The following is a 12513-nucleotide window of genomic DNA, read 5'->3' as shown; positions in this document are numbered from 1 at the left end:
CGCCGGCAACGCCCGCTGCCGCCGCTAAGTGGAGGCCGCCCCCTTCTTCTTCTTCTTCGCCTCGAGCTTGCTGGTCTGTCCCTTCTTCATGGCGAGGGCGACGGGTCCGTAGAGGAGGAGTGGAAGGAGGTGGCTAGAGGTGCGCAAGGAGTTGTGGGAGAGGGTGAGATTAACGGGAGGAGGATGAGCAGCGCAACAGGAAAGTCCGCCGGGGAAGCTTTAATAGGCCTCCGACTGAGTCACCTACAGGTGGGCTCGGGATCTTATCCCCCCAACCGGCCGCTGCAAGATTAGTGGAGAAGATAACAGTGCGGTAATTGAGGAGGCAAAACCTACTCGATGGCGATGTCGTCATCCCCACTGAGCGCGCGGCAACCAAAATTTGAGGATCCCGGAAAATCCGGCGCTGTCCGTATGACCGGTCACGTCGAAAGATTCCGCAAGAGCAGTCGGTCCCTCACGGTTCGTTTCGCTTTCATATTCACTCGGATCACCAGCTGAAAAGATAAAATGGATCGAGGCAAATAACGCTAAAGTCACCTCAATACCAGTCGCCTCCAAACTCCGGACATCACTTTATCGTTCCACCCCCGATCCATTCGGGGACTAATGATGGGGTTATAGTCCCAGTGTAGGGTTATAGGTCTGCCCTATAGGTCCTACCCAAGGACTACCCTTCAAGGAAGACAAAGCCCTTAGATAGTTCCGACTGAACCAAGGGCGTCCCCATCATCCAGTCGGCGACGATCCACTCGGAGCATATCTAACGTACCGACTGGAATTCACTCTGTACATCGTAACCTCCCAGGAGGGCAACGGTCATACGTTTTCATACACCATTATTAGCATTTAAAGCTTACGTTACTTTTAAAGTAAGCATTTACTCGCCACTATTCCACCCCTGTCCACCGGGCCATTATGAAGGGCAGCGCACTCTATATAAGCCGCCCTTCACCACTGGTACGGGGGTGGGCACTTGCTGTAATCCCACAATTCACTCGACACAAAGCTCCCAAGAGCACTGAGACGTAGGGCTTTTACCTCCACCGCAAAGGGGCCTGAACTCATACATCCTCGCCGTAGCTAAGGCTCTGCCCATATACTTTCGTATCCCATACTTCTACTGTCAGACTTATACCCACGACAACATTCTTTGATGATATCCTAGTGTTCAGCAAATCCTTGGAGGAACATAAGGATCACTTGACACAAGTGTTTGATATCTTGCAGAAGAACAAGCTGTATGCTAGATGGGAAAAGTGTTCTTTTGGTCAGACTGAGGTTGAATATTTGGGCCATGTCATTAGTCAGGAAGGAGTAGCAACTGACCCATCAAAGATTAAAGCAATCAAAGATTGGCCAACTCCTAAAAACATTACTGAACTGAGAAGCTTTTTGGGCTTAAGTGGTTACTACAGGAGGTTCATTAAAGATTATGGAATTATTTGTACACCACTGTTTGATTGTCTGAAGAAAGATGCATTCCATTGGAGTGAGGCACAAGACAAAGCAATGGATATAGTGAAAGACAAGTTAACTCACTCCCCTGTTTTGATCCTGCCTGATTTCTCCAAACCTTTTGTGCTGGAAGCTAATGCATGTGGGTATGGTTTAGGAGCTGTGCTGATGCAGGAGGGAAGGCCTATTTCTTACTTGTGCAAGTCAATTGGACCTAGAGCTGCTGCTATGTCAACTTATGACAAGAAAGCCATGGCAATCATTCAAGCTATTAAGAAATGGAAACACTACTTCCTAGCCACTGCTCTCATTATCAGGACTGATCAGGAAAGTCTAAAATACATCCAAGAGCAGAAGTTAACTGAAGGTATCCAGCATAAGTTGTTGCTTAAGTTGTTGGGTTACAATTTCACTATTGAGTACAAGAAAGGAAAAGAGAATAAGGTAGCTGATGCATTATCTAGATTGAAGTACTGGACTTCCATGCTGGTGGCCAGTAATGTTACTCCTACTTGGGTCTTGGAAGTGGTTAAGAGCTAGAATCAGGATGAAAAGATAAAAAGAATGGATCACTCAGTGTGAAGTGGATAGAGGTACTAATGGGTCATATTCTTATAACAATGGTATACTAAGATTCAAGGGCAAGGTGATAGTGGGACAAGCTACTGAGCTCAGGCAAGAGCTATTGAAAACATTTCATAATTCTAAGCTAGGAGGTCACTCTGGTGAGAGAGCTACTTACCAAAGAATTAAATTGGTGTTTCACTGGCCTGGTTTGAAACAAGATGTGATTACTTTTGTCAAGTCTTGTCCAGTGTGTCAGATCAACAAGGCTGAGCATTGTCCATATCCTGGTTTGTTGGAACCATTACTTGTCCCTGATTTTGCTTGGCCTCATGTAAGCATGGATTTTGTGGAGGGGTTGCCAGTTTCTGAGAACAAGGACCTAATACTAGTGGTGGTGGACAGGTTTACAAAGTATTCCCATTTTATTGGCATGAAGCATCCCATTACTGTGGAATCTATAGCTAGAGCATTTTCTGAGACAGTTTTCAAACTGCATGGTATGCCAATAGTTATTGTAACTGACAGAGACAGAATTCTCACCAACAACTTATGGCAGCAGTTGTTTAAGTCCCTGAAGATCAAGCTACACATGAGTACTAGCTATCACCCTCAATCTGATGGACAGATTGAGAGAGTCAACCAGTGTCTGGAGAACTGTTTGAGGTGTATGTGTTTCCAGCAGCCCAAGAAGTGGCATAGCTGGCTAGCTTTGGCTGAGTGGTGGTATAACACTAGCTTTCACACTGCACTGAACATGACTCCATTTCAAGCATTGTATGGGTTTCCTCCACCTATGGTAGCTAAATCTGTTCTTCCTGATTCTATCTCTGTGGATGCTTCTGATTTATTACAGGACACAGAGCTAGCACTAGAGGTGATAAAACAAAATTTGATCAAGGCACAGGAGAGAATGAAATGGTTTGCAGACAAGAAGAGGAAAGAGAGGGAATTTGATGTAGGGGACATGGTGTATCTAAAGTTGCAACCCTACAGGCATACTTCTCTCAGTTTGCACACGCATTTGAAGCTGCATTCAAAGTTCTATGGGCCATTTAGAGTTCTGCAGAAGGTGGGACAACATGCCTACAAACTACTTCTGCGTGAAGAGTGCAAACTGCACCATACATTTCATGTCAGTCAGCTCAAAAAGCATATTGGACCTAAGGTGGTGCCCTCCAAAGATCTTCCTTAATTGGGGTCTGATGGTATAATCCTTATGAAACCTGAAGCTATTCTGGACAGGAAGCTAGTGCCAAGAGTTCAGGGAGATATAAGTGTGCCTGTGGTGCGCTGGTTGATCAAATGGGTCAATATCCCAGTGGAACAGGCTACGTGGGAAGATTCGGTCTTCATCCAAAAAGTTTTTCCTTCTTTTGCAGCTTGAGGGCAAGCTGCCGCTCAACGAGGGGGTATTGTCAGGCTCGAGAGAGTGCCTCCCCTGTTTCCGTGTGCCGGTTTCGCTACGGTGAGTAGATGGAGGATCCAACGACCGAGATTCGAAGATACCGCTTCGAGCGGGAGAAGACGTGGCATGTTGATCCAGCATCCGACGGCCACCCGCTGCGCCCGCGTCGCTGTTCACTTTCCAACAGCCACTTCATTTATTTCAGCTGTTTTAAGCTCCTTTTACTTTTCTTCGGCTGGCCTTTATAAGCCACCCTCTCCAGCCCTAAGAGGCATCTAAATTGATGTATGGGTAGAACCCTAGGCCGCCGCCGGTGCGCTACTCGTTATATTCCCCTTTCCCAAGCAATAGATCATCCCTCCGATCATAGTTTCTTGTCTAAATTCCACCTTAAATTGCTTGGTTCAGTTAGTCAGGTGCTTTGTTCCTGACAGATATGCAGAGCTGCCTCGACATGCGCGCTTGGGGAAGAAAACAGCGTCAACATACTTATGCGTCTTCGTTGTGCGCCGCAAAAGCCGTCGACTCGCTCACCATCAGGATGTCGGAGCAGTCGTCCTCGGGCTCCTCCCTCCGTTCATGGCCCTTCTTTGGGATGAACGGACGAAGCTCCTTCCTCAGGTTGACCAGAATCACCTGCTCAGCAAACATTCAGTAATGCTCAACAAAAATTCCCACGTCAGAGACGGCCGGGCCGGGGGAAGATAATGAGAATGAGAAACTTTACGACGGCCTGGAGCGCGGCGAGGAGCGGCTTGCCCGCCGCCGTGGACGCGAACGGCAGCAGCTGCTTGTGCAGGAAGACGTCCACTAGCATCCTGCTCCAGATCGTCTCGCGGAACAGCTGGCCCACCGCGAGGCCCAGCTGATATCCGTCGGTGCAACGGCCGGCGTCGAAGACCTCGAGCTCGCCGGCGTCCATGCGGCGATCGAGCGTGAGAGCTCCTTGAGCAGCAGACCGATGACCATCGATGGCTAACCTATGGCAAAACAAGATGCGGGGCTGACTACAGGTAGCAGCAATTTTGTGGTGAGCTGAGAGAAAAAGCAAACAACAAAGGGGATCGGGGAAGATGAACATTTCTCACCGTGAAATAATGAGCAGGGGAAAGAAGAGCGTAGAAGTCAACAAGACTACTGGTGGGACACATCAAACCAAGGGACTTTTCTAACGTGATAATATAAACCACGTGTGTACATAAAGTAGTACTCCCTCCGTCTCAAAATTTTTGTTTTAGCATTGTCTAAACATGAATGTATCGATACATTCATGTTTAGACAATGCTAAAACAAAAAATTTAAGACGGAGGGAGTACAAAACTAAAACACCCAATTTGTAAAAAAAACTTATGCACAAAAATTATCTATCATAACACTCATGAAGTTTTCTACTCTGAGCGAAAATAAAATACATCTAAAAAGAATTAATAGTCGCTTCTATATGGCATTGATTCTATCATACATTTTTTATGTGGGGTAATTCTATCGTAAATGTGTACAAAACCATACAATAAATGAATATACAACTAATTTTAGTTAATTTCAAATTTAAACATGCTTTCATCGTAATTACGACACCATATGATATAGAAATTTATTCCTTTTCTCGACAATTAGAGGATCATATAACATATTTTTAACACATCACGGATAGACTAAAATGTAATCGTATGGTCTTTTTACTTTGTGTAGTGGATTTGGGTCAAGTCAAACTTTGCTTTGACCTAATTTATACTAAAAATATGAACATCTACATACCAAAATGTATATTCTAAAACTATAGTTCACGATTAATCTAACAATACTAATTTGCTTTTCTATAAGTTTGTCAGCTGCAGTACTAATAACTACATGATATAAACATTGTGATCGATGAGAGATATAATGCATTACTATTGGAATGCATTCTAACATTTATTGCACTTTAATTCACTACTCAAAAAGTACAACGCACATTCAAAGCATCTAAATATTTCTCCATGTCGAGTCTAATAGCAATATACAACCTTCTTATTACTTTGACGTTTATAATTCATACAAACCTTCCACACAAATAATAATAAAAATTGCTAGCCCGTGCAGTCGCACGGGTTGACGACGAGTGCTCTATTAAAGAAAATTATGTTAAAACTACTTTATGTGACCACGGAGCTGGTGTTGGTGTTATGCCGTTCTCTTAATATCTTAGACTTGATTTGAATAAGTTGACACCTACTGAAATCTCTCTTCAAATGGCTAATAAATCAACTGATTTATCCATCGGTATTTTGTGAGGTGCGCGTTGTGGTTGCAAACGTTACTATCCTAACGGACTTTGTTATTCTTGATATTCTCGAAGACGACAGTTTGTCGATCCCCCTTGGTATACCCTTTCTGAATATTGCAGGGGATGTTATTGACCGCAACAAAGGCAATGTCACTTTTCATGTTAATGGCAATGAGCATACGGTACACTTTCCGAAGAAACAACCTCAAGTTCATAGTATCAACTCCATTGAAAAAATTCCAACGTATACTATTGGAGACTTTGAATTTCCTCTCCCTACTGTCCAAAAGATATATGATATACTTCTTGTTGGGGACATGCATATCCCGACTAAGGTAACCTAGTGTTATTCGAAAGTTCTGTGGTTCCATGTCATTCGAAAAAAGTTTGTCAATAAGACTTGATCAACCTTATTGATGGATTCTTTTTGACAGACATGAGATGGATGAATATAGAAAGCACAATCTTCTCTACCCAATTTTTATTTTTTGTTCCTTAGTTTAATTTTAGTAAAAATGCTATTATTTCTCTGTTTTCCATTTTATCCGTGCAATAGAAAGATGACCTGAAAATAAAGGTTCTGAGAACGCCTTGAAAATTTAGTATGATTTTTTCTAGAATATTTAAGAATTTTTGGCCGTGAAAACATATCAGGGGGGCCCGCATGGCGCGACCACCCCCCTGGGCACTCCCCCTGACTTGTGGGTCCCACGTGGGTCCCCTTCACTTATTCCAGTACCCATCCACTTTGTTTTCCTCCAGAAAAATCCCACCATTGCTCAAACTCGTGTTTTAGCTCATCTTGCTGCCATTTTCGATCTACTTGCTCAAAGCTCCATTTGCAAACTATTTTAGGGGATTGTTCATCGGTATGTAACTCCTCCAATGGTCGAATTAGTTTTTGTTCTAGTGCTTTATATGTTGCAATTTTTTGATGATGTGGTGACCTTGTTCTTGAGCTATCATGTCCAACTTGTAGGGTCCCAAGTAGTTTTGGATGCATGATATAGCTTCTAGGCACTTGTGGGACTAGTTGCTATAAGTTTTGATTGAGTTTTGTTCATTTTTATGTGGAGTCACTAAAAATTTCAGATTTATTTTTCAAAGAAACAAAAGATGAGGAGATTGTTGAGAGGATCTTCAATCCGGGGTTTTAAAGAAAATGAAAATGAGAAGCCTAGATACAATACTCCTCACACCACGGAAGTTCGACCATGTCACTACAGGAATCAACTTCTTTGCCGTGTGCCATCACAGACGGCAAACAGGGCTCCACCGACGGAAAAGGTCTTTGTCGTCTACCACCTGTCGGCAAAAATTCTGCGTCAGCCTACAACGGCATTGTAGCTTCTTTGCCGTCAGCCTCACCGAAGCGGACAACAAAGAGCTTTGCCGTCAGCTTTTCATAAGAGCAGTCGGGAAAGAGGTCGAGACGGCAGCCGACAAGCGTTGCCTCCGCAGTCAGGTGGGCCCCACCTATATATTTGTCGTCTGCCTCTGGAATCTTTGTCGTCCGCTAGCAGACGGCAAAGAAGGGACTCCAGTTTGACCTAACGTCCCCGCGGTCAGGTGGGCCCCACCTATATATTTGCCATCTGTTGTGCGAATCTTTGTCGTCTGCGGCTGACGGCAAAGATGTGACTGATGGCAAAGACATTCTATGCCATCAGCCAGTTCTTTGTCGTCTGCTTTGTGGCAGCTGACGGCAAATACACTCTTTGCCATCAACCAGTAGACGGCAAATATATGGCAGACAGCAAAAAACTGAATTCCAGTAGTGTGTGAATAGCCAAGTGAGGCATTCTTGAGGGCGACCGAAATTTATGAAGATTTCTGATATCTAGCAGAAAATGCAGGCATAACCGACTTCCTCAACGATAAGTGTGACCAGTATCTCCTACTTACTAATACTTTTGTGCAAACTTTTCACTTTTATCCTAGGAAGAATCCTCCCATGGTATAGTTTCATTTATATGTTGTGCCTAAGGAAATGTCACTTTACGATTTTTGCAATGTTTGCAATACCTTTTGAGGACAGCATCAGTGAACCACGTCCTAGAGACATGGAGGATTTTATTTCCGCAACCACTATAGGGGAAGAAAGAGGGGTGACAAAGGCAAGAGCGGCCAGCGCACATTTTCCTATTCTACGTTATTATTCAGTATTTGCAAGGAGATGTTTAGTTGGTCGCGGCAAGAGTGGAAGCCTCTGTGCTCCCCACCTCACTATTATGTGCCACGCTTGACTTGCTGATAGAACTTTTAGTTTGGGCGCTATATTGGCCCAACGGTTGAACTTAAACCGTTCGAAGCGCCCTATATTCGGAGGTAACTATGCATCTCATTTAGCTAAATACTTTGAGATACCTATTAGGCTTGATGAGGAAGAGGAAATGCTACTTCCTATAAGATATTTAGATTATCATAGGATGGCAACACATGATATTATTAAGAAAAATAATGATAAGAGGTTGCTTTATAACTTAGTATTTAGCAGGGTACTTGTGAGATTATTGCTTTGCGTGCTTCTTCTTTGTTCGATATCCATTCAGGCAGGTACACTATTATGCCCGAGGACATTTACAAATATTGGGGCATGTCGCAACCCTCAACACATGATCCTGCACCAGCCCTCGATCCGTATCAGGCTCCAGTTTTTCAGTGGGAGCCGCACGAGCTCGCAAACTAGTGGAACCCTCAGTATCCTCCGGAGTATCTAGGAGAGGGTTATTTCCAGCCATGGCCCTAGACCAACTTAGGCCAAAAGCGTAAGCTTGGGGGAGTATGTATTTCTCACAGACATTACATTCATGTTCACACACTCATTCCAGTTGTCGGTGTTCATACTTTTCATTGTATCATCCATGGTAGTTCATTTATTATTTTTGTTTCATTAACTTGTGTGTTTCATTAACTTTCAGAAAATCCAAACAAAAATTAGTTCTAGCTTTACCTTCTAGTTTGTTTAGTTGTAGTGTTAAAAGAAAACCAAAAAGATTTTTTGTTCTTCTTTTGCTTGCTGGGGGCTTTCCCGTGTAAATAGTTTTTCTTTACTCTTTGGGTTATAAGGAGAAGACCACAATGACATGCTGAATGGATCTCATATGCGTTATCATTTATCTATTAGAGAGCCCATATTCCCTTGTCGTCTCCTTTGAGTTATTGCTAGCAGATTCAGCTTAGTCGAATGCACGTGCACTCTTATTATTATTATTCACACCATTCGGTCGTGCAAGTGGAAGGCAATAATCACGATATATGATGAAGTGACGGAGATGGAGAAAAGCTGGTATGAACTCGACCTATTTTGTTTTTTTAAATATGATTAGCTCATCGTTTTGGGGTTCAGCTCGTTATGGATTGAACATGTTTGCAATGACAATTAGAGAATATAGTTACTTATGCCATGCTTAATTAGCTAGGAGTGAATAATGGTTTGGCTTGAGTGCTAACATGCATATTAAAATGGTTGTGATGTAGTATGATAGAATGGTATCGTCCTTGGAATGATTCGAGTGGCTTGACATGGCACATGTTCACGCATGTAGTTGAAACAAAACCAACATAGCCTCCACGATGTTTATGTTCATGGTGATTTATATCATACTCATGCTTGCATTCAATGTTGGTTAATCTCAAAGCACGTTTATGACTGTTGTCGCTCTCTAGTTGGTCGCTTCCCAGTCTCTTGCTAGCCTCCACTTGTACTAAGCGAGAATACTGCTTGTGCATCTATTTCCATAAACCCAAAGTTGTTTTATGTGAGTCCACCATACCTATCTATATGCGGTATTTACCTGCCGTCCCAAGTAAATTTGCATGTGCCATACTCTAAACCTTCAAATAAATATTATGTTTTGTATGCCCGAATCGCTCATGTAGTGACGAGGGGATGTCAGTATCTTTCATGCTAGGTGGGTTATTATCATGATATGTGTTGATTCACTATCATTCAGGAGAAAGTGGCTGGTATTCGGGATGCCGAGTTCCATGCTCAAAAGTCAAATCAAAGTATAATAAAACAAAACGTTCCCAGGATTGTTGTTTGTATGGACGGTACCTGTGGATTCGGCCCGCTGTGGAGTGTGATCGATTGGTGGAGGGGGAGTAAAAACTTTACTATTCTATTTGGAAACCGCCTATAATGTATCTACCATGGAAGATATTGGGATCTATTAGTTGTTATGTTGACAATGAAACATACCGTCCAAAAATTTGATTCATCCCTGTTTTAAAAGCTCGATCTCTGGCACCTCTGTAAATCAATGCTTCCCTCGCCGAAGGGCCTATCTATTTTACTTTATTGTTGAGTCATCCTCTTCTTATAAAAATGCACCAGTTAGAGAGCACCTCCGTCATTTGTATGCTTTGTTATCAATTGATATTGAGAATGAGTATGACTGGATCTCTTTTACCATGAATTACAATGCCTAGTCAGTCCTTGTTCTTCAGAGATGTTGTGCATTTATGTTTTGCGGTCTCAGAAAGGGCTAGCAAGATACTAGTATATCATATTATATTATGATTGTTTTGATAAAATTGTTGTCATCCGAGGATATTATTATCGCTCGCTAGTTGATTATGCCATTGATATAGTAAATATGAGACCTAAATATTATTGTGATTATGGTTAATCTATAATCTATGATGAAATCTCAACATCAGTTAGACATATTTACAACAACAAGATCAAATAGAGTTTGTAAAAGTTTTTTTATCACTTTCAGTTTATCAACTGAATTGCTTGAGGACAAGCAAAGGTTTAAGCTTGGGGGAGTTGATACATCTCCAATGTATCTACTTCTCCAAACTCTTTTGCCCTTGTTTTGGACTATAATTTGCATGATTTGAATGGAACTAACCCAGACTCACGTTGTTTTCAGCAGAATTGCCTTGGTGTTATTTTTGTGTAGAAATAAAAGTTCTAGGATTGACCTGAAAATTTACGAAGAATATTTTTGGAATTAATAAAGAATATTGGCGAAATAATCAAGTCGAGAGGGGCCACCACCTCGCCACAAGCCTACAGGGTGCGACCCCCCTAGGGCGCGCCCCCTGTGGCTCCTCCGACCTCGTTTCGACTTCTATATATTCCTATTCGAGGAGGGAAAAATAAAGAAGGAGAGTTCATCACATTTTATGATAAGAAGCCGCCGCCACCTCCCGTCCTTCCTCGGGGGGGGGGGTGGGGGCAGATCTGGATTCTGATTTGGGCTCTGAAGAGGGGAAATCGACGTTGTCGTCATCACCAACCATCCTTCATCACCAATTTCATGATGCTCTCTGATACGTCCATTTTGCATCATGCTTTCATGTTGATATTTATCGCTTTTTGGGCTGTTATTACACTTCACGGTACAATACTTATGCCTTTTCTCTCTTATTTTGCAAGGTTTACATGAAGAGGGAGAATGCCGGCAGCAGGAATTCTGGCCTGAAAAAGGAGCAAGTTTGAGATACCTATTCTGCGCAACTCCAAAAGCCGTGAAAATCAACGTGGATTTTTTTGGGGATTTATAAAAAATACTGGGCCGAAGAAGTGCCAGAGGGGCGCCAGCAGGTGGCCACAAGCCTGCTAGGCGCGGCCACCCCCCCCCCCCCCGCCGCGCCTAGGGGGCTTGTGAGCTCCATGCTGGCCCACTGGCCCCCCTCTTTTGCTACAAGAAGGGTTTCGGTCTCGAAAAAATCAAGTGGAGGCTTTTCGTAGGATTCGTCGCCGCCACGAGGCGGAACTTGAGCAGAACCAATCTAGAGCTCCGACAGGACGATCCTACCGGGGAAACTTCCCTCCCGGAGGGGGAAATCGTCGCCATTGTCATCACCAACACTCCTCTCATCGGAGGGGACTCGTCACCATCAACATCTTCATCAGAACCATCTCATCTCCAAACCCTAGTTCATCTCTTGTAACCAATCTCCGTCTGCGACTCCGATTGGTATTTGTAAGGTTGCTAGTAGTGTTAATTACTCTTTGAAGTTGATGCTAGTTGGATTACTTGGTGGAAGAGTTTATGTTCAGATCTTTGATGCTACTCATTACCTCACTGGTCATGAATATGATTATGCTTTGTGAGTAGTTACTTTTGTTCGTGGGGACATGGGATAAGTCATGCTATAAGTAGTCATGTGAATTTGTTATTAGTTCGATATTTTGATGTGTTGTATGTTTTTTCCTCTAGTGGTATTATGTGAACGTCGACTACATAACACTTCACAATTATTTGGGCCTAGAGGAAGGCACTGGGAAGTAGTAAGTAGATGATGGGTTGCTAGAGTGACAGAAGCTTAAACCCTAGTTTATGCGTTGCTTCGTAAGGGGCTGATTTGGATCCACTAGTTTAATGCTATGGTTAGACTTTGTCTTAATTCTTCTTTCGTAGTTCCAGATGCTTGCAGAGGGGTTAATCATAAGTGGGATGCTTGTCCAAGTAAGGGCAGTACCCAAGAACCGGTCCACCCACATATCAAACTATCAAAGTAACGAACGCGAATCATATGAACATGATGAAAACTAGCATGACAGAAATTCCCGTGTGTCCTCGGGAGCGTTTTACCTCCTATAAGAGTTTGTCCAGGCTTGTCCCTTGCTACAAAAGGGATTGGGCCACTTTGCTGCACCGTTGTTACTTTTGTTACTTGCTACGAATCTTCTTGTCACACAACTACTTGTTACCGATAATTTCAGTGCTTGCGGAGAATACCTTGCTGAAAACCACTTGTCAGATCTTTCTGCTCCGTGTTGGGTTCGACTCTCTTACTTATCGAAAGGACTAGATAGATCCACTATACTTGTGGGTCATCAAGACTCTTTTCTGGC

The 12513-nt window shown here is 43.1% G+C and overlaps 1 protein-coding gene across 2 annotated transcripts; it reads right to left on the bottom strand.

The window, feature by feature from the left end:
• Positions 1-3800: 3800 nt before the first annotated feature.
• Positions 3801-4589, bottom strand: LOC123446290. Of its 2 annotated transcripts, XM_045122966.1 has the most exons (3): positions 4519-4589; positions 4158-4437; positions 3801-4066 (listed from the first exon to the last, which is right to left on the bottom strand). In XM_045122966.1, exons 2-3 carry the CDS (start codon positions 4350-4352, stop codon positions 3920-3922), a joined length of 342 nt encoding a protein of 113 aa, XP_044978901.1. In that variant the 5' UTR covers positions 4353-4437; positions 4519-4589; the 3' UTR covers positions 3801-3919. The 2 variants fall into 2 exon arrangements, with proteins under 2 accessions (XP_044978901.1, XP_044978899.1); XM_045122964.1 differs by lacking the exon at positions 4519-4589 and having other exon boundaries at positions 4158-4512.
• Positions 4590-12513: the final 7924 nt, after the last annotated feature.

This window comes from Hordeum vulgare, chromosome 4H (assembly GCF_904849725.1).
Source record: "Hordeum vulgare subsp. vulgare chromosome 4H, MorexV3_pseudomolecules_assembly, whole genome shotgun sequence".
In the NCBI taxonomy this organism is placed as follows: domain Eukaryota; kingdom Viridiplantae; phylum Streptophyta; class Magnoliopsida; order Poales; family Poaceae; genus Hordeum; species Hordeum vulgare.
This window is presented reverse-complemented; position numbering and strand designations above follow the sequence as displayed.